General features: G+C 43.7%; 1 protein-coding gene across 1 annotated transcript in view; it reads left to right on the top strand.

Moving 5' to 3' along the window:
* Nucleotides 1-23,373, top strand: part of BRWD1 (bromodomain and WD repeat domain containing 1) — a gene marked incomplete in the record, with an annotated part of 4,378,631 nt that overhangs the window by 3,816,271 nt on the left and 538,987 nt on the right. The window contains 1 exon segment of the mRNA XM_044071461.1: nucleotides 8,816-8,863. Within this exon segment, the coding sequence (XP_043927396.1) occupies nucleotides 8,816-8,863 (48 nt within the window).

Raw genomic sequence — 23,373 nt, 5'->3', positions numbered from 1 at the left:
ATCCCATTTGACCTTGCTGCCTTCCCTTCCCAGATAAAATCCTTCAACTCTTTTTTTAATTGCCATCTACAACTTCTCCGGTTGATAAAAGTATGCTTGACCTGTGTATGTGACTAAAGGGATTAATTTAACGGCTTGGATTTTAGTATCCAAATCCATATGTGTTTTGATACCTTTTAGGCATTTATTCCATGAAGAAGTGCAGCAGGTATTTAAGGAGGCAAGAAGACCTACAACTAGAAAATCTTACATTTGCAAGTCAAAGAGGTTTTCTAGGTGGTTCCTTGCCAATAACTGGGGTTCGAAAGGCTTTTTAACCCTCTGGTTTTGAAATATCTGTGTGAGATACTTGGAAATGGTTTGTCATATGCTTCTATCAAAACATCTTGCAGCCTTTTCAGTTTAACTGCCCATGGATCCGCCCCCCCCTTTTTTGTCATCAAACAGTTTATGAAAGGAGTGTTGCATGTGAGACCCCCCCCCCCCCCCATGGGACTTCAACTTTGTTCTTGAAAACATTGACCTTACTTCCTTTTGAACCTTCCTCTCAGGCTGATTTAGGAATCACTACTGTTTTTACTCATTGCTTTGCCATCTGCAAGGTGAGTCTCTGAGCTGCAAGCTCTCCTGTTTGGCCGACTCTGTCTGATTTTGCACAAGGACAGAGTTGAGTTAGCACAGTAATCCATCATTCATATTTAAAGTTGTTTCTAAATTTACCTTGAATCAAGCCATAAATCTCCCGCTGTTAAATCCTGATACAAAAACAAGAGGGAAAAGTTTCTACATAACTTGGATGCGCACATGCAGCTGAGATACTGTCTTGACAGAACAAAGCCCATTTGGAATGTTGAACAACTCTTTGTGTCTTATATGGGGCTATGAAATATCAACATTTCTCTAACCAAACTGATTCATGATGGTTATCCTGTGCTGTTGTTATCTGTTACTCCCACAATGGTGAATCTCTTCCAGGCAAGGTTAAGGCTTACTTGACTAGGGCTTTATCCTCTTTGATGGCATATTGGAAAGGATGGACTCTAGAAACATTCTGCAAGCAGCAGCATGGTCCTCTTTTCATACCTTTGCAAAGCACCACAAACCGGATTCCTTTTCCAGATCCAGAGCAGGCTTTGCTAGGAACGTTCTCCATGGGCTCCTGAATCCTTATCCTTACATCTGTCAGGTAGGGTAAGCTTTGGGAATCTACCTAAAATGCCTCTGAGGTGGTGGGAATGATGAACATAGTACAGTTGCCCAAAACCTTCTTACCTTTTCAAACTCCTCAGTGGCAGCACCCACCCACCATTCCCCAGACTGTGCATAATTGAGGTGTGTTCATCCTCTTTGATTCAGTTGTTCTTGAATTTGGTTTTTATATGGTATTATGATTGGCTGTGAATTTACTCTCGATAGATGATTTTGGCTTCAGGTACTTCCTTCCGTCTTCCTTTGTGAAAGTGAAAAAGGCTTAACACTCACATTCTTTGACAGCTGAAGGCTCCCTCCTCAGGATTTACTCCGCCGGTTTAGCTGTCACAGGGAGGGAGTGGGAGTCTGAGCTTTTGAAAGCTGGTCAATACTGGGTTACCTTGGCGGATACCCCAAAATGGCACCAAGGTTGAGAGGAATTCTAACATTTACTGTTAAGGGTAAGTAGGACTTACGCAATTGTATTAATTTAAAGGCAGTGTAATTACATGGTTCTGAATCATCCCTTCATCCACCTTCATCCATTCCATTTGTTTTCCCCACTTTTTTTATTTTCTGTACAGAGAAGGAAGGTCCACATCCCTTTGTTTTATGCCTCTATTTTAGCCATCAGAGGGAGTGAAAGTGGGAAAAGATATTGAAGTTGTCCATTTAAGGAAAGCATAAAAAGTCATCAAAACTATTAAATGATGGATGAGAAGGGTGAAAAGGTGTAGTCTGTAATGCTCTAGGGTTATGGTAAGTCCCTCCATGTGGGGAAAAAAACATATCCTTCTATTCTCATGTTGTAGTGTTCTAACATATGGACTCCTCTGCCTGAGGCGACCTGAACAATCCAGCTCGTATACAAAAGCTTAGCCTGGCTGCTGTATGGTGAGTGGGGCATCAAATGCAGGGACCATAAATGCGACGTCTGCATGCACAGACCTCAGAACTTATGTTGAATGTCAGCTCGCTCATTCTGCTCCACGCAAGTGACTCCTGAAAAGATAAGTACCCCGTTGGGGAATTTTTTTCTCTGCTAGCTTAGGTTGCTGTATAATTTATCCTTAGCTGATTCCATCCCATGTCATCTAGGAAGGAAAAATGTAAGTGCAGTTGACAAATTCTGCACAAAGACCGCCATGACCTCTGCTTATTTTGCTTAGGGCCTACCCACAACTGAAAGGCATGCTCCATCTGCCAGTCGTTTGTTCCTAAAATGCTGTGCAGCCATCTTGCAGCCCTAAAGCTTTTCGTTCAGAAGCAAAGACTCAAACGCCTTGCATTAGATATGGAATTGGAACCGGCCGTCTTGGTAGAATCGCCGAAAAAGGAAGCCAAAGTAGCTAGGCCAGATACTGCACCTCTGAGTACAGACATCCTGCCAGCTTGCCTGTGTGAGAGATGAGGTACGTCCGATAGGCTTGGAGACTTTGGCAGGTACCACTTCGGATGCCGCCCTTGTTTCCCCAGCCTGCACATCCATGGAGATACCAGCGACGGCCTCCAATGTTGGGGGGACCAGGTTTGCCCAAACGGCTAATGTTACCATCCATTACTGAGGAAGGCACTTCTAGTCCTAGGCTGACACCAGATACTAGGCCTTCACCTACTCAGCCAGCACCTAAGACTGCTTCCTCTGAAAATGAAACAGAAGTCTAAGCATTTGTCTCCTCCATCAAAAGATTTGCCTGATTGGCGGGCATTTTCCCAATCTCTCTTTCAGGCCTCCTTGGCCCTGAGGCCTACTTCATTAAAGACTCCTGCTACTCTTCCAACCTTGAGCCCCAAGCCTGCTTCTGCTGGCCCATTGCCACATCCACTGACCCATGAGGAAGATTCTTCTTCTTCTTATGAGTCCCTCTTCTATGCTTCTCATCTGGCTTCTCCCCTGGAATACTATTCTCCTGGCGAGGATTCCTTGGAAGCTTATTCCCTGATTGAGGACATTACCTTTGGGGAAACTTTCTCCAAAATGAGGGAATACCTTAAATGGGATTCCACACAAATGACGGAAGTACAAAAGCGATATTATGAGCTTCTGCAGATGGAGTCACCCTCTTCGTCAGCTATACCTCCAGTAATCCCAGTCTATTTGGATGCTTTTGCCTCAGCTTCCAAGACTCCAGAGTCTCAGCCACCTGCCCCCAAGTGATCAGACAGGTTCTATAAAGTCCCTGATGACTTCATATTCCTTATTAAACCTCCCATGGCATAAAGAGCTGTTATTGCTGACTCAGCAGACAAACAATCCAGACAGATGCCCTCTTCTTTCCTACTGCCATCTGATAAAGATATAAAAGTGATGGACTGGTTAGGAAAGAAGATTTATACTTCAACCCTGGCCTTTAGAGCCATTAATTACCAAACTCATATGGTAAAATGGGTCTAGGATATATGGCCAAAAATTTCTTACATATGGTCCAAATCGCCGAAAATCCATTTGGCTGAAAACACTAATGACAGTGTATATGCCCTGTTCCCACTGCAGTGCGATCTCGGAGTGAGAATAATAAAGTAGGGGGTAACGGAGGCACAGCCCCCTACAATGGGGGGTGTAGCCCCCCACCCAGTTCAGTTTAGTAATGTCTGCCATTATTTAATATTGTCTAATTGCTATTCAATTCATACTATGAGGAAGTAGTTCTAAACCTATTTAGGTGGGGGGGCTTCACCCCCCACTTTAATATTCTCACTCCGAGATCGCACTACAGTGGGGAACAGGGCATATACACTGTCATTAGTGTTTTCGGCCAAATGGATTTTTGGCAATTTGGACCCTATGTCAAATATTTTTGGCCAAATGGATTTTCGGCCATATATCCTAGACCCGGTAAAATATGCCCTAGACCAAGTTTCACAAGCAATGAATCTGTTGTCCTCCATTCCAGATTCTCCCACCAAACCACATGTTGCTTCTAAACTTTCTTTAGCTGCACAAGTCATTAGACGCACCATCAAATTATGCTGCATAAGCAACAGCTAGGTCAGCTTCATCAGCATCATTCCTTCACAGGTAGTCCTGGCTCAGGCTACAGCCACTGCCAGATTATTTCAAAAACAAGATTATGGATGTCCCTCTTGACAATAAGTTCCTCTTTGGAAAACTATCAGCAGAACTTTTCAAAAACCTGCAAGAGAAGAGCAAGGAGCTGCAGGAACTCAGGCACCTCTTTGCCTCACCAGTAACTACGTTTAACAGAAACTACCTTGCCAAAAAAATTGTAGTCAGGAAGGCCTCTGCACCTTCTATCTCCAAATCCAGAAAAGGTGTCAGGAAACCTTCCTCTTCCAGATCTAGTACCTCTCAAACTAATCAAAGAAAGCCCTTTCCTGACAGGCCTGTCAGAACCCCCCCCCCCTTACCATCATCCTCTTTCTTTCTGGCCACCTCTCTCATCGTCTTCCCCTGTGGCAACAAATCATCTCAGACAACTGGGTTCTATCAATTGTGGAAAAAGGATAGTTTATGACTTGGCAGGAAAAACCTTCCCTAAAAGATATACCCCTCCTTCCAAAAAAAATTCATCTTATCCCTCAGGTGATTCAAGATATGGTCCTACAGTGCAAAATAGAAACGGTGCGCCCAGGACCAGAAGGTCAAGGCTTCTATTCCAGGCTCTTCCTAGTCCTAAGAACGGAGGGCACATGGAGACCCATCCCGGACCTGTCTCTTCTAAACCTCTTTCTGCATGTACTCACTTTCTGCATGCTGTCCCTGCAAACCCTTCTTCCACTGTTGACACCCAGTTCTTTCATGGCTACTTTTGACCTGAAGGACGCTAATCTTCACATCCCCATCCACCCAGCCTTTCGCCAATTTCTGAGTTTTGCAATGCAGTCTTCACACTATCAGTTTACTGCCTTGCCCTTTGGTTTGTCTACAGCACCAAGGGTATTTACAAAATGTCTAGCCCCCATAGTGACCTTTTGCAAAACAAAACACATTCAAGTTTTCCCATACTTGGATGACTTCCTCGTCCAGGCAGAGGATCCAAGTACCTTGCAAAGATGCCTTCAATTCACCATTTACCTCCTTGAAAGCATGGGCTTCACTGTCATCCTTCTCAGGTCCTCCCAAGACCAGATTTTCTTGGGTTGCTGAATAAGAATGGATTTGATGAGGGCCTTTCTCCTACCAGAAAAGGTCACATCACTGACCAACTTCTTTTAAAAACTGCTCCTTGTCAGCTGCATTTCAGCCAGGGAATTTCTTTGCCTCTTGGGTCTGATGGCAGCCACTCTCCCCATGTTACCTCTTGCCATGCTACACATGAGAATGTTTCAGCGGTTTTTGAACGATGTATGGTCCCAGCACGCCCATCCACTTGAGTTTCAGGTGCCATTCCTTCCCTGTCTAAAGGAAGAAATCAGGTGGTGGATTCAGCAAATTCATCTGAACCCAGGACTTCCTTTACAGCCTCTCACTGCAGTTTAACAGATGTACACAGATGCATCTGATCTGGGATGGGGGGGCCACTATGAATGGACTCAAGGTGCAGGGGCCAGTAGGACTCCCACCTTCACAAAAAGCACATCAGTATCAGGTTAATGACTGCCCTTCTCCTAGCCCTGAAGGCATTCCTTCCCCTCATACATCCAGGTCCCCTCAAAATCTTTATAGACAACATCACAGTACTGTGGTACATTAACAAGCATGGGGGGACCATGTCTTACTTACTCTGCAGACTGGCCATCCAAGCATGGGAATTGGCTGCCCTATCCAGTGTATCACTACAGGCACTTTACATCCCGTCACAAAACAATGATCAGGCGGATGCATCAGTGTCTCAAAATCCCAAATGGATGTTGCACAGAAATGGTTTCCTGGACATAGTCCACTGGTGGGGTACACCACAGATAGATCTGTTTTCTTCCCATCAGAACAGACAACTACAGCTATTTTACTCAAGGTCCCCCTCCCCACAAGCCTAGAGAGTGGATGCCTTCACAACTTCCTTGAAGGGAATGTTTCTATATGTTTTCCCCCTTTCCCTCTTACACAGAAAGTACAAGCCAAAAATCTTGCTGTTGACCCCCTTTTGGCCATGGCAGCACTGGTTCTCACTTTTGTCACTAGCCAAAGGCAATCACCACAAATTGCCTCACAAGGTGGACCTCTTCACACAACAGAAGGGATCTCTCATCCACCCACACCTACAAAGTCACTCTAACCCTGTGAGTGATAAACCTGTGATCCCATTTAGACACCTTTACTCAGAGGACATGCTATCTGTCCTGCAGGAGGCCAGGAAGCCCACTACCAGGATATCCTACTTATCCAAATGGAAAGGGTTCTCCCATTTTGTGTCTTCACGGACAAATAGACCCCTTTCAGGCAAATATACCTCTAGTTTTGTCTTATTTGTGTGAGCTCCTAAAATCTGAACTTTCATACTTTTTAGTGAAAGTCCATTTGTCAGCTATCTCAGCTTGCTTACCTCTGTCCACCATTGCTATCCAAATTAGAGGTGACACACTTTCTCAAAGGAGCCCTTCACATCAGACCACTGATAAAACCTGTCCCTCCTCTTTTGGATTTGAATTTTATTCTAGAAAAACTCACTACTGCTCTATTTGAACCTGCAGCGTCAGCCACTTTAAAGATATTCTCTTGTGAAACAGTGCTTCTTGTAGCCCTAATGTCAGCCAGAAGAATCTCAGCGTTACAAGCACTCATGGATAAACCTACCTTACTATATTTTTCATAAGGATAGGGTCTGTCTTCATACAAACCCCTCCTTCATGCCTAAAGTGATCAGTGAACTATCCCTTAACCAATCTGTTCATTTACCCACTTTCTTTCCTTCCCCTCAGAATGACAGTGAGTGTGTGCTCCATTCCCCTGATGATCAGAAACAGTTTATATTCTATTTGGATAAGACTAAAGACATCAGAAAGTTCAACCAGCTGTTTGTATCCTTTCACCCCAGGGCTCTAGGGAAAGCTGTATCCAAACAAGCTATATATTCATTGATTTCCACAACAATATCTTTCTGCTGCTCCTTCCATGGGAAATAGTTACCCTACACAGTCAGAGCCCACTCAGCCAGAGCTGTGGCCTCCTCAGGGTCATTCTTCAAAGGGTTAGATACAGCCACCATTTTAGAGGCTGCCACATGATTTTCAGTCCACACTTTTAAACATTATAAACTGGACTGCATCTGTAGGGCTAAGGCAGGATTTGCTAAAACCATCCTCCTTGGATTCTTGGAGACTGCATCCTCTTCCACCTCCCATAACACATGCTGAGCTTTGTTACTCTCCCGGATGTTAGAATACTGCAACATGAGAATAGGACTTAGAATAGTTGTATAAAATCTTACCATAACCATAGATGTCCTTCTCTTCCATGTTACAGTATTCTTAAACCACCCTCCTACCCCCCTCTAAGATCTTTCCCTTTCTGGATGGCATCCTTTCAGTTTGCCTTAGACTATTGTCCGACTTGGGTATTCAGTTCTGAGGTGTGTGCATGTGGACATTGCATTTATGGCCCACAATTTATGGTTCCTGTGTGTGATGTCTCGCTTACCTTACAGCAGCCAGGCTAAGCTTTTTGTATATGAGCTGGGTGTTTAGGTCACCTCAGGCGGAGGATCCCACATGTTAGAATACTGCAACATAGAAGAGAAGAGCATCTATGGTTATGTTAAGATTTTACACAACTATTCTTTTTTCTTACCTCCTGTACACCTTTCCAAGTAATGACTTAATTATTTTGCCAAATCCCGGGAAGGAGCATCCATTTGTTACCACTTTTTCACACACAAATCACTTCACTGCCAGCGTGTTTCAGTATGCTTTTTGTTGGAAATGTCTGTGCTGTGGCTATTTGCATGAAAACACAGTTTTGCAGAACACTAAAGTTTGGATGTATGGCATTCAGGGCAGTTCCCAGTTTCAGTCGGACATTTTTCCTTAAGGTACGTAGCTCTGTCCCGCTGTCAATTAGGATGTTGCTCATTGCACATTTCATCAAGATTGTTCATTTTTGTTTTTAAATGAGAAGTTTTAAAGAAGATAAACTGAGATACATTGGTGCCTACTTTAGAACAGATTTCCAAGAGCTTCTTATTCAGCAAACACAGTGACCATTATGTCTTCTTTTAATGTGTTACATAATCTGCATGTGGATGAATTTCACTCTGGTTGTCATTTTTTTAATAGTCCCTTTCATGACTCATCAGAAAGATGTCCAGTCAGGTGGTAAAAAAATGTAAATGGAAAGATAATTATCTCACTTATGTCCTTTTGAAATCAGCTTTGATGAAGAATTAATTTGAGCCCAATTTGTACATCTGATGATCCAACAAGATGCCTGCTGACATGAAAGCTGCTTCGATGTTCCGATACTAGTGACAGTTGCAGGGCATATATTACAGTTTATGCTTATTAGCCATCCTTACATGAAGGTACCATTTCCAGACAACATTTTTAAGTAATGTAGTGTAGTTGGAGGCTGTAGGTAACTGCAGTACATTGAAGATAAGTTAGGAGGATCATCTTAGACTTCTCAATGAGTGGGTGAAACCTATTCACCACAGCTAGAATAATAAATTTGTATGGATTGTACTTCTGTTTTGTATGGGATAATTTACTGATATGAATCTGTTTTCAGGAAGAAGATGAGTCATCTGATGTTCCCAGATCGTCTACAGTTGGCCGGGTAAGTCATTCATTAATATTTCCTTGGACTAAAGACTGTCATAGAGAGGTAGCATATCAATGGCAAGGTCAACTAGACTTTGGAAGATATTAGGCTTGATTGGATAGGTCATCACCATAATGCCTGTTGCAACCTACTATTTTGTTTGTTTGTTATCCAGATCGATCGACTTGTATGAGACTGTGTTCAGACATTACCTAGGTCATTTAGCATTCATAGTATACTCATAATAAACATGACAGTAACATACATGTATAATGATTTGTGGAATTAGAAAATATGACTTGACACTTTCAAATTTGAGCAGAAATCCTCTGGCATACATTTGAATAGTAGAGTTAAACTCTACAATTTAGACTTGATTTTAACCTGTTCATGCCCTTGGCTTAAACAGGGGCCACCAGGTTTATGAAACAGGTTCATCTCTGGTGAAAATTAGATGAACTGACCTGATTCATGCCTCATTGCTCTTATTTTTAGTTGCTATATTGGAACATTGTCCAGATTTTTTTTTTGTAACGTCCTTCATCCCATCCACTTTTCTTCTGAATGATTACATTGCACATGTTCAACTTATTGAATCAAGTTGTGCTACTTTCAGTGTAGATTGGCAGAGGATGACTGTGATTGCACTGACCACGGAGATGCCTTGTCTCTGTATCCTGGGTGTATCAATTTTGCTAATTGGAATGTGTAGTCTGTGAGCATTGTGTTAACCTGAAACGTAACAGCATTGATCCTTATCAGTAACTGCAATAGTTTATTGGAAGAATTGTTAATCAGCGAGAAGACCAGTATGGATTTGTTAATCACTGTAGTAAGCAGAATGAATTTAAGCATCACATTAAACAAACAAAACATCATTAGTGTAAGAAGCTGCACAATAAACATGACACACATCCCAAGAGATTTTGTCTTGGCTTGAAAAATCCTTGATTTTGTGCAGTATACATTCTCCAGCATGTGGGTAAATAACACTTTACAGTAATAATCCTAATGATATTGGGTGTGGTAAATATTAGGCAATTTGTTGCACCTTGCAAGTTCTTTTTCCTGCCCCTGAGTTGCTGCCCACATTACTATCCTGCATCTGGAGTATAGAGAACACTGCTTTTCATTAACCGAGTGATAATTTTTTTGGTGGAAGTGTTTTTGAATGTAGAGTTAACCTCAGTCTAATTGTACTGTCTGCCACTGTGCATCATACTTTAATAGCTGTTTTGGTTCCTTTTTCTTGGAGTACTGCATTTATTGTAACCATTTTACAGGTTTAAAAACTTCAGACTAATGTCAAATTATAGACGGTAGTAACCTTGAGAATGGTGTGCATGCCTTTTTGCACTCGCATAGGTCTCTCTAGATATTTTTAATGGTGGCATTTAAAATGCCAGAAAAAAATCTTCATTCCACTAGTATGGCAAAGGTGGACATGGATGCTATTAACTTTAATGGGGTTGTAGTAACTGAAATGATTAATATTTTTTACTATTCCTCCAGTAGTTGCATATATGTTAGCCTGCATAAAAACTTGAACTGGAAGGCCTTTTGTAGTTGGTCCTTTTCAGATTTCCTGTTCTGAATTACTGATTTCAGCACAACACAAACACATTCTGACACTATCAAGTTCAGGAATGTGCATTCCTTACGTCAGCACATAATGTGATGTTATACTTCAATGAGGTAAGGCACTCCCTTCCCCTGTATAATACCCCTGTTCTTTTCTGCCTTTCCCATGTGTTTTTTTGTGGTGTGTACCATAAAGTTCCTGCATTCAGTATTTCTAAATGTCCCTGCAGTTTCCAGATCACTAGCTAAGGAAATACACCACCACTGTCTTTGTATGCTTTATCTTGTGGGCTGAGAGTACAACAAGAAGTCGTCTACAAGTGCTCACGATTAAGTCCACTACCAGAAGATGAAGGAGATAAAAAACTCAAAGTTAACTTGACTTCTTGCAGAATTGCAGGGATAGAAGAGTAAACCACCATGAAGATCATCTTTGTTGTCCTAGGTAGTGTAATGCTAAGAATACAGGGGAAAAGGCAAGGATTTTGAAGGACCATCCATTGGTCCAAACCTCCTCTCTTGTATTCCTCCAAATAGTGACCACTTTGTCACATGAATGTGTATTTTTCTTCAGCAAGAAAAGGATGAACCCTCGCACACATTATCAGCTGTGAATATATCTTGTGGTTGGAGATGCTTAACCCAGCCTTTGACCTTTTAGAATGAGCACCTGGAGTTTGGCTCCCCTTCCAGCACTTGAATGTCTAGACCCATGTGACAAATAAAAAAGTACAGGACCTCGTCTGAAATGAGCCATTACCAGTCCTAAAACCAAGGCGTTGGAGTAAGCAAAAGTTTAATGGTGTCACATCCAGGCTAGTTGCTCAACACAATGCATCTGAAATTCTCCAGGTGCAACTAACATTAGGTAAGACTGCAATCCAAACTGTAGCTTGCTACAGATCCCCCACCATGCCCCAAGATTCTCACTGCACCTTTCTAAACATACTGGAAAATATTAAGATACAACCAAACGCCCTAATACTGTATGATTTCAACTACCCTGCCATCAACTGGGAAAACTACTCTGGCATCAACACCTTTTCCCAATGGTTCTTGGATTTCATAAATTCCAATGCCCTGAATCAACTAATCCATTGTCCCACCAGGGGCTCCAATATCCTAGACCTGATCATTACCAGCATGGGCGATAGATGCTCCACACCATTGGTCACCCCCTCATTGGTCAGGTCTGATCATAAGCAAATCACCCTTGACATCCACATCCCACCCCTACCCCCCAGTACGGAAGCATCTGTAAAAAAGCTTCTGCAAAGCCAGCTTCTATACTACTCAAGTCAGAAGTGACAAACTTCATGACACCCATGCAGACGGGATCTGAAAGATTTTTTTGAATTCGGAGAGGCTTTGTACAGACAAAAGAGAGGAACTGCAATGGGAGCGGCGTTTGCCCCCTCATATGCAAACCTTAGTATGGCCTTGTTCGAAAAGGAATACATCTGTAGGAGTGCATTTTTTCATAGACATGTGAAGCTCTACTATAGATTTATAGACAATTTGATCTTTTTGTGTGAAGCTGGTGAAGAAGTAGTAGAAGGATTTGTTAGGATGTTAGGAAATAATATGTTTGGACTAGAATTTGATGGGTTAAAAGTTGGAAAAAATGTATCATTTTTAAATGTAAATATTGATGGTAGTAACTACAAGACTATCCAGACTAGTGTCCACAGAAAATCTGGATCACAATTTGTAAGGGCAGATAGTTGTCATCCCCCCATACTATTCATTCTGTCCCCTTTGGGGAATATATTCGTATTTTTAGATTATGTAATAATGAATTTGATTATAAAACGGAAATATGCAATATAATTAATATGTTTAGAATGAGAGGTTTTGATTAAGAAATATTAGAAGAATGTTGGAAAAATAATTTAAAAATATATTTTACAGTCTACTGTTACTAGATGTACACAACAATATAAAATGAATAATAAAACTCAAAAACAGGATCTTATATATTTTACTACTACATTTAGTAGTTTTAGTGCTACAATAAAAAAAACTATTAATGTACTATTGGAAGTATATTTTATGTGTAAATGACCCATTTGTGAAAAAATTAGGGTACCCTATTATGTCATTTAGGAGGAGTAGAAATCTTAGAGATTTATTAGTAAAGTCCAAGTTGGTAGCCCCCTTAATGAGAATATAAGGTAATATAAAAGAATTAGGAACTATTGGTTGTAAAAAGTATATGGCTTGTAATTTTATTGTTCAATATTTTAGAAAAATTAATGGCTTGTTTGAAACTAAAAATAGTTTCTGTTGTGGCACTGAAGGCATTATCTATGCCTTAAAGTGCCCTTGTAATACATTTCACATTGGAGAAACAAAAAGACCATTTAAAATTAGGCTACTAGAACATGTTAGGGACATAGTTAACAAAAGGGAAGAAAGTGCAATAGCATTGCACTGTAATGAATTTCGAGATGGCAGTATTAATGGTTTGAAAGGTACTGTTTTGGAACAAATTGATACATATTGTGATGAAAATTAATTAAAAAATAAATTGCTTTTTAAAGAGTCTATTTATATTTTAAAGTTTGGTACTTTGTTCCCTAAGGGGTTAAATAATTAAATTAATTGGAGTTTTTTGTGTAATGTTTTACTGAAATTGATTAATTATGTTTAATTGTATAATTAATGGGTGTATATAGGCAGCTAATTTTTTGTAAATGATATACTCCTTGAAGGCTTGTGGAGCCGAGATGTCAGTGTGCGTTTTAAAATAAACTATCCTGTGGATTACTAGCTGGTGGTTCTACTTTCTACTTTGGTGCTTCTACAGTGTGGTTTTGCTGCGGGATCTGAAAGTTCGACTGATGAATCCTACACTAAGGTACTGTCCTACACTAAGGTACTGTACGAGCACATCCACTCATGCATGAATCGTGCCATCCCAAATAGAACCAAGACGCTCTCCTCCAAAAAAAGGAAGCCAATCTGGTGGTCCCTTGCCATAAACAAACTATACAACAGAAGGAAGAAACTGTTGCAGAAAAGAGGAAAATCCCAGGATGCAAAAAACTCCATTACCAGCCTCAGTAAGAAGCTGAGATCCCTCATAAAATCCTCCAAAGCTAGTTATGAAAATAAAATTGCCAAAGATTCCAAAGACAGCCACAAGGCATTCTATAGTTATGTCAAGAATCTAAATGGCAATGCTCAGATCTGCTCTGAGCTACAACAGAATGTCATTAAATATACTGATCCCAAGGATATTGCCAATATCCTGGCAGATCGATTTAGTGCCAACTTTACCCACCCTCACCCCCTAAAGGGCCCATCTCAATACCAAAAGATTGCCAAATTCCGATAATCACAGCCACACAGGTAGAAACCGCACTCTCCAAAGCTAAGAATACAGCATCCATGGGACCAGATAACATCCCGGGATGAGTACTACATGAACTACAAAATGAACTGGCACCTCACCTAAGTGTCATGTTTAATCATAGCCTCACCTCAGGCTTCATGCCCACTGAGTGGCGCACAGCTACAATTATCCCACTCCACAAGGGGGGATCCACCTTGGATCCCAGGAACTACCGCCCCATCAGTCTGACAGGCCTGATCTGCAAGGGCATGGAACATATTATCATGGAACTTATAAACAGATATTGGCAACCTTCAAACACTGGACCCCACCCAGTTTGGGTTTGTGAAGGGCGGATCTTGTCTTCTGAACCTGATTAACTTCTTCTAATCAGTTTCCAGAGCTGTGGACAAGGGTAAGGCTGTCCACACAGCCTATCTGGACCTCATCAAGGCCTTTGACACCATCCCCCACTCTGGAATCATAGATAAACTTACTAAGCTGGGCATAAATCCCTATGTCACTCGATGGGTTGCCAACTGGCTTACTGACAGAACCCAGACTGTAAAAGTAGCCGACTCCAAATCCATTTCCAGACAAGTGACAAGTGGAGTACCTCAGGGTTCAGTCCTGGGACACCGCTCCTGTTTGGCATCTACTTCTCTGAAGTACAGGCCAACACTAAGGGACTCTAGCTAGCAAAGTTTGCAGATGACTGCAAACTGGGAGCCATTATTGAATCCCCAAATGATGTGGATGTTCTACAAAAGGGCCTTACAGAAACAAATGCTTGGTGCCAGAGCCATAGGCTCAAGCTTAATGCCAAAAAATGTATAGTTATCCCCTTTGGGGAAAAAAACATGTACCCATGAATTACCACATAGGTAGCAGTACACCAAACATCGAAAATGTAATGTGAAACTTAGGGGCACAGGTGGACAGTGGTCTCACCTTCGACAACCCCATCGCCACAACAGTCAGGAAATCCTTCTTTGTGGCACACCTCATCACTAAGGGCTTTTTACCCAGAAAAAAGGTCATTATCCCACTGTACTCATCCCTCAATAGACCCATTAATAGAGTACAACACCCCGTTTGGTATGTACGTCACAAGACATCTGCAACAGCTGGAAAGGCTGCAGAAATACCTCACTAAAAGAATCACAGGCCTAAAGCAGATGCCGTATGCTGACAGTCTAAAAAAACTCCAGCTATACTCTTTGGCATATCATCTACTCAGAGGTGATCTCTGCTTAACATATAAGGCAATGTCATACCCTGAGCTGTTGGACATGCTCCACTTAATGAAATCCCAATCCCTCAGAGCCACATGCTCCAGGGATCTAAACCTTGTCATCACAATGAACAAAACATGCTGGAGAGATAGGTTCCTGACCCAGAGACTCCCCATACTCTGGAATAGACTGCCCATGCATGTCAAACAGAGTGCCTCCTTGGCCGTCTTCAAAAGGAACCTTGAAGATTGGATGGGAGATAGGAAATTCACCCCAGGGATCATGTCAGTCACCCTGCTAGACAGGGGTCCAGGGAAGTAAATGTTGTGTGAAGAAATATCCAGGGAATTATTATGGCTAGGCTTGTATAGGCCCTAGGGCCAATAGCCTAGTACCAACCTATGAAGATAACTAAAACAGCAGCTCTCAGCCAAAAACAATAATTCGGGTTGGTTTGTTAATTATTTATGTGTTTAGTAGCTTTTGTATTGTGTTCTGATTTTACATGGATGAAAGCACTTGACTGGATTATTCTTTTTGGCTGAAGACTGTTTTCATAGGTTCATAGGTGTGTACTAGGCTAATGGCCCTGAAGCTTTTACAAGCCTAGCCCATAGAAGTGCCCTAGCATTGTGCCACCCGACATTAGTTCCCAGTGCCTCTATCAAGTAGAGCCACTGGAGTGATACCCAGGGTGAACTTTCTCTTACCCATTCACTCATCAAGATTTCTCTTTAAGAGGGACAGGTAGGTGCTCTGCTTGATATGTATGGGAAGTCTATTCCAGAGCATGGGCAGTCTCTGGGTGAGGAACCTGTCCCTCCAGCATGTTCTGTTGATTGTGGTAATGAGATTGAGGTTTCTGGAGCGTGTGGTGCAGAGGGATTGGGATTTCTTTAGATGTAACATTTCTAACAGAGCTGGGTCAGACATGGCTTTGTAAGTCAAGCAAAGATCGCCTCTAAGTTGGAGATATGAGACAGAGAATAGCTAGAGTCTTTTGAATATGTCCATGTTGGGCGTGTGTTTAATGCCTAGGATCCTCTTCGTGAGGTACTTCTGTGGCCTCTCCAGTTGTTGCAGGTGTCTAGTGAGGTACATGCCAAATGGGGCATTATACTCAATGATTGGTCTAATGAGGGAAGAGTAGAGCGAGACGATGACCTCTTCTTCCTGGATGCAAAACCCTTGGTAATGAGATGTGCCACATAGAAGGACTTTCTAACCACAGTGGCATTGTGGTGGTCGAAGGAGAGGTTGCTGTCAACCTGTGTCCCTAGATCTCTTATAACCTCTTCAGTGGGTTCCCATTGGTGTGGTAATTAGTAGGAACTGAGTTTTTACCAAAGGGGATGACGACACATTTTTTGGCTTTAAGCTTAAGGACATGGTTTCGACACCAGTCATTGGTCTCAGTGAGGCCTTTCTGTAGGATGTCTACATCATTTGGAGAGTTAATAATGGCTCCCATCTTGCAGTCGTTTGCGAACTTGGTCAGCCGGAGTCCCTTTATGTTGGCCTGGACTTCTGAGAAGTAGATGCCGAACAGGAGAGGACGCAGGACTGATCCCTGTCTGACTACACTCATGATTTGTCAGCAGTCTGACTTGGAGTCTGCTACTTTCAGACTGTGTGTTCTATCTGAGAGTGAATTTGCAACACACCTGGTGATAATAGGGGTCGATGCCTAGTTTGGTGAGTTTTATTCTTGTGACAGCATTAAACTGTTGCTTACTCCAACTTCTCGGTTTTTGGACTGATCTTGACTCATTCCAAATGAGGTCTTGTATTTTTTATTCGTTTGTTTACTTCGTAGGCACACTGTTGGTTAGACCCACATGACAGACAAGGTCCAGTAATTACATTGTTGCTTCCTTTCCTTTCCTTTTCCTAAGAGAATTTTTCAAGAAAGCTACATTGGCACCTATAAACAACCAGAATCTGCTTTTAATGCTGCTATGTAAGCTTGTGCTACTTTATGTCCCCCCCCCCCCCCCTGCCGAGAGTGGAATGATTTCCTTACCTGGCATTCTGGCATCAACTGTCAGTGAAGAGTAGTTCACTGAAATCATAGCATTTGTCCACTTCATTGCTAAATAAGAAGCACAAAGTAGAGAAGAAAATGCTTACTGGTGGTTTTAAATTAGTAATGAGTTTTGCCAAAGGGACCATAAGAACATGTTTTTGTTTTACTCACATGGTATAAACATAAAATGCATACTCTCTTATTTTTTGTTAGATCTTGTTTAGGTAACTTTGAACCTCAGGACTCCAGTTGTCTGTCTCACTTTTCCCAATTTTAGTCCTGTCTTGGAGATTAGGATGGAAGAACACCCTGATTTTGAGATCAAGAATCCCTGGTTAAGACCCATGTAGCCTGGTGTTTATTTTGATTGTATTGATGTTTTAGCTCGGAAATTAGCATCAGGTGCATTTCTACTTTGAATGATATGGCTGTTTCAGATTCTCATCTGTTAAAGATGAGCTGCGAAAGGGCACAAGACATTTTGTTTGATCATGCTTCATAATGTCTTACTACGAAAGAGGAAACAGTTAACTACTGTGTAAAGCCCTTTTCTTCTAAATCAGCTCTTTCCAGAAGTAGTAGTCCTTCTCCAAAATGAGAAGAATGGTTAAATGGTTTCCTCTTCCTAGCATCTCCCGTTATATGCACCTTTTTATGACAAGACTAATAATAGGTCTGCAGTCCTCCTGAACACCTCTCATAGCAGTAAGAGAAGTCCTTTTCTTTGGTTTTGCAAAGGTTTGGTGAGCCAGAAGTAGTGAGCAATAGGCTTTGGATGTGGTTTTAAATGGCCACATCTTTTGAGTCCTCCACCCTTTTTGATTACTCAGAAATTGGGTTTGTGCTGCCCAGTAGTCACAGTTTGGCACTTTTTTCTCAAAGCTCCTGCACTGAGATAACTAAGCCTAGTGCTAGTACATCCTCTGTTGTCTGATGCTGATAAATGTGCCTATTCCCAGATAAAAACAGTTTACCACAGTTTTATTTTTGTCCCTTGTACATTTTCTATCTCACTTTTGACACATTGTTGAAAATGATGTGCATTTAGTGCATAAAAGCAGATTTATCAAGTGTCCCTTTGGCCTTTAAATTTACTAGTCAACAGCTGCACCAGTGCTACCTTAATTGCTTTTAGGAGAAGCATGTTGTAAAGCAGTGCCTTAAGTGCTACTAGTTCAGTGCTGTAAGCTGCCAATAACAGAGGGAGAAGCTGCTGAGGCTGCTTTGTTACCAAGAAGATACTTTCAGTTTCCTCATGATACCTTTTTAGGCAGATTGGGATTTTTCAGACATTTTGTTCCAAAAGGGGAGAGTGAGGCATGTATTAAAACTTCTGAGGGAGAAAGGGATGCAGTATCAGTTTCTGTGCCCTACAAACATTAAGGTGTAGCATGTTTTGCATGATAGTATACTGACAGTACCGGCCTTTTTGTGAAATAGGATGAGTGTATTGTGGGAAATGCCAGTCGAAGCAGGAGCAGGGGATGGTTGGTGGGGTTCCAGATTTTAAACTCTATCACAGAGGGTCAGTATTGGAGCACTAGTGTAGTGCTATGTTGGAGCCTCCTTCTCACTGAGGTGTTATACATGAGATGTCAGATACTGAGCTGAGCTCCAGTTAGTGGGTCACGTAAGTGAACTTTTCTCTGGGTTCTTTTTCTCTGAATGTGTCTGTTTTCTTTCTGACATCCTTTTTCTCATTTGCGACTGCATTGGATATAAAAAAAACCTTTTCTCTCCTCTCCTCTCCTTTCTTTTCTATCAGAGTGCGCGCTCGTGTGTGTGTGTGTGTGTGTGTGTGTGTGTGTGTGTGTGTGTGTGTGTGTGTGTGTGTGTGTGTGTGTGTGTGTGTGTATGCGTGCGCCTTTTGGGCCTGTGTGGTTATGTCTGTAGCCCCTAAGGCAGGATTTAGAAAATGCACAGTGTGTGGCCATAAGCTGTCCCCAGTGGATGGCCACACTCTGTACGTGGTTTGCCTCGGTGCAGATCACCTCAAGTCCCCCTGTCCTATTTGCGCTGGTTTCAACCCCAGAGCATTTAAGGACAGCCGGGACAAACTGATTTTGAAGGGATTACTTCTGTCTTCAGGGATGGTATACTGTCTCTTCCTCCCCAGCAGGGATAGCAGCAGCTGCTGCTTCTACTTCTTCTTCCCTGGCCTCTGGGACTCAGACTCCTGCCAAGAGGTTCAGGGAAGGGGACAAGGCCAAGAAGGACCATTCCTGCAAGCAGTCCCCCAACCGCTCGTCAGAGGTGGCTCCACGAGCCCAAGGAGACTCATAGCCTGTCCCCAGTAAGGACTATTCCCCACCGGATCTCCCATCCAGTTTCAGTGATGTCCTTCCACTCCACCCAAAGTTTAAGCAAAGTGGAGATGGACAAGATGATGTGGAGATTCATCCACACAGATCCAGATGGGGGATTTGCTGGCACCCTCTCCCTCTGGAGAGGGCTCCTTGCAACCTTTGTTCTGACTAATAACTCCTTCTCCAATCCGACCGGTAGTTTCGGAGTTCTTGGATCCGGGGATTCTCTGGCTTGGGGGGGGTCAGAGCCGATAGCACCTTGTACCTTGACACCAGCCATTGCCTTGAGCTTGTCGGATCTGACAGGATCGGATCCGGGCTCTCGGAGCCATAGCCTCGGGGTAGGATCTGAGGGGGTGCTGTCTGCTCTGAGCACTTCGGAGCGGATTATCCCTCTTCCCATCTCTGCTCCTGGAGGTTTGGCTCCGACTCCCCTATCGGGTCAGAGGGAGATGAGCCCTGCCAGTATGTCCCAAGAGGTTCTCTCCCCCACTGCATTTGATGTGGTAGAGAGGGTTCTCTCTGTGTTGATGTCTCTGACCATTTCATCCTCTGCCTCCACCCAGACCCCACCTGGTCCTGCGTGCAGTTCCAACCGTCTTGCCGTCTCAGGGATGGCCCATGACCGTGATGCCCCAGGACGTTATGGTGGAACATCAAGAGGTTTGTGAGTCCTCCTCGAAGAGTCCCCCCTCAAGGAGGTACCCCGCAAACGTAAGTGTAAGAGGAGTCACTTGGACTGTCCACCAGAGTCCCTCACAGAAGACATGGACTTGGATGAAGGAGAAGGTTCCCCTAGGGCACATCTGAGGATGTCTCCTTTGGAGACATCATGGAGCTCCTTCACTGGGGGAGGGGGGTTCAGCCCCCAAACCAACCTCGGACGAGTCCATTTTCCTGGAGACATTCGGCTCGGGCCCATTTACCTTTTGGGTGTCCCCTCCTGCTGATTGCTAATCCGCTTGTGGATTTAGTAACATCTAGGGCATGGAAGGAGCTGGACACTGTAGAGGCCATCCCTAAGCACCCCAACAAAGTGCTGAGTCCCCCGTCAGACAGGATGCATTGGAAAATGTGATCCTTGGTAGATGTGATGGTGGAGGCTAACATCAAGGAGCTCGCTCGGGAGAGCTCCATGGTCCATCCCCCTGATAGAGAATCAAGAGCGATGGACTGTTTTGGGACGTGAGTATATGCTTCACCGACCTTCACTGTGAAGGCGCTAAACTATATGGCACATGTCATTAGACTCCAGAGAGACCTAGTGAAGGAGATCACAGAGTCTACCCTAGAGTCCATGTCTGTGGAGGACTAGAAGACCTTCGCTCGAATGGCCACTCTGAAAGCGGTTGCCAACACATCCGTGCGACTGCATTCTCATGCTATGAAGGGCGTCTCAAGGCCAGCTGTGACAGGTGTTGCCATCAGGTGTCACACCTGGCTCTGGTTGTGTCAATTTTCGGAGTCCTTCAAGGCATCTTTCACCAACGCCCCTTATGATGGTCTTCCCTCTTTGGGAAATCTGTGAAAGAGACTTTGGTCCAGAGCGAGAAGGATGGGAAGACACCGTCTGCCATCAGGATCTGCTTCTCCTCTCCTCAAACATCCTTTTTCAGGAATCAGCGAGGAACAAAGAAGACGTGGTTCCGGAAGTCTCAGGTGTTTTCCCAGGACGCTCAGGACTCTCAGTCCCCCAAAGGTAGAGGGGGTCCTAGGAATTTTGGGTCCTGAGAACCCTTTTCGGAGAGACCCAGGCAGCAGCCCTGAAGGGTTGCCCAACCGCCCATCTCTGGAGGCAGTAGGGCGTCGCCTGTCACTACACCTGAAGGCATGGGAATCCATTATGAAAGATTACTGGGTGTTGCGAATCATATCCAGAGAATATTTCATTCCATTCAAGGAACATCCCAGTCCGAAAAACTCCTCCCAGATGTTCCACCCACACAACAGGAGGAGGCAGTGTTAGAAACAGGAAAGCAAACAATTCATCCAGGTGGATCCCCCAGGCCAGTTCAGATCCGGTGTTTACTCCAGGTTCTTTTTAGTGCCAAAGAAAACGGGGGACCTCAGACCCATCTTGGATCTATCCACATTAAACCTGTCAGTAACCAAGACAAAATTTCAGATGGGTCACACTTTAGTCGATCCTGCCTTTTCTGCAGACCACAAACTGGATGTGCTCGATCGATCTCCAGGATGTGTACCACCACATCAAAATGGACAGACACTCCTGGAGGTTTCTTCACTTCCTGCTGGGAGCCAATCACTACCAGTTCAGAGCCCTTCCCTTTGGTCTCACCACAGCCCCTAAGATGTTTACCAAAGTGATGGTGGTTGTAGCGGCTTATCTGAGGCTCCAGGGTATTCAGGTCTTCCCGTACCTGGACGATTGGCTCTTTGCTGCCCCTTCAGAGCATCTGCTATGTCAGGCCAGGGATTACTTCATCCAGTTAGCAAACAATCTGGGGATTACCATCAACCTGAGAAAATCTTCTCTAGAGCCAGTGTAGATTCTGGACTTTATTGGGGAACGTTTGGACACTCTTAAAATGAAAGTTTTTCTCACCTCGGACAGGATACACAGTTTAAGAATGCTTGTCTTACAAATTCTTCACACCCAAGTCCCCACAGCCGCAGCAGTGCTCAGGGCGTTAGGTTCCATGGCGGCCGCATTCAGTCTTCTGCTGTTGGCTCGTCTATATATCAGAGTTCTTCAGTTGGCACTTGCGGTCCAGTGGTCCCTGTTGGGCCTTCCTCTCACCTTTCCAGTGAGAATTTCAAGAGCATGCAGGGACTCTCTTCATTGGTGGATTCAGTCTCCGGATATCCTCAAAGGACGTTCCATTAACCCTGTTTTCCCTAACACCACGATGACCACGGCTGCTTCCCAGCTGGGGGGGACGCTGCTCAGGAAGGACGGTCCAAGGCACTTGGTCCCCTCTGAGACCGAGTTGCATATCAGCGTTCTAGAGATGAGGGCAGGCACTTCATGCCCATCTTCCTCTAGGGACAATTGCCATTCAGACAGACATGTCAGTAGTCTGGTACAGCAACAAACTTAGGAGAACCAGATCTTATCCCCTCTGTGGAGAAGCCATGAGAGTGTGGGAAAGCGTGATCTCCACCAGCCACTTTCTAGCGGCAATGCACATTCCAGGGTGGATCAACATTCTAGCAGACAGGCTCAGCAGATTGATTCTGATGCCTTACGAGTGGTCTCTGCATCCTTCAGTAGCAGAACAGATCTTTCGAAAGTGGGGTCAACCTTGCTGCAATCTTTGCATCTCCTTCCAATGCGAAATGCAGCAAGTTTTTCGCTCTGAACCCCCCCCCCCAGAGGGGGAAGCCCCTAGAGACTCTATGGTTCATGCTTGGCCTCCCGGTCTCCTCTGTGCGTATCCCCCACTCACGCTTATTTCCAGGTTTTTTCAGAAAGCTTGAAGGCTGGGGAGCATGGTTATCCTTTTAGCCCCATTCTGGCCTCACCAGGTTTTGTTCCCCTCACTGTGGTCTCACCTAGCCGTCCCTCCGTGGACATTGGATCCAGTCCCAGATCTTCTTTCTCGTCCCTCTGGGATCCCTCACCCAGATCTGGGCAGTCTGAAGCTCACTGCTTGGCTGCTCTATTTTCCATGATTATCAGGACTCCTGGATTGTCATCCCCCATAAAGTCCATCTTGGTGGTGGCTCACAAATCCTCTACCAGAAAGGTATATCGTAGTAAATGGAGATGTGTTTTCCATATGGGCTAAACAGCGAGCTTTGGATCCCTTCACGGCTCCTCTTTCAGTGGTCTTAAAGTTTTTGGCCAGCATCTTCCATCACGGTGCTAGTTCTTCCACAGTTAAGGTGCAGCTGGCAGCTATCTCTAATTTTCATGTGGGGGTGAATGTCTTCCCTGGCTTCTTCCAAATTGTGTAAAACATTCCTTAAAGGGACCTTTCTACTTAGACCTCCAGTTAAGTGCTCTGCGCCTCCGTGGGATCTTACCTTAGTGTTGCAGGCATTGGTTTCTGCACCCTTCGAACTGGCAGCATCGG

This window comes from Protopterus annectens, chromosome 5.part0, assembly GCF_019279795.1.
Source record: "Protopterus annectens isolate FY-2018-M chromosome 5.part0, PAN1.0, whole genome shotgun sequence".
Lineage (NCBI taxonomy): Eukaryota > Metazoa > Chordata > Ceratodontiformes > Protopteridae > Protopterus > Protopterus annectens.
The sequence above is the reverse complement of the archived record's forward strand: the minus strand, read 5'-3'. Positions and strand labels throughout refer to the sequence as shown.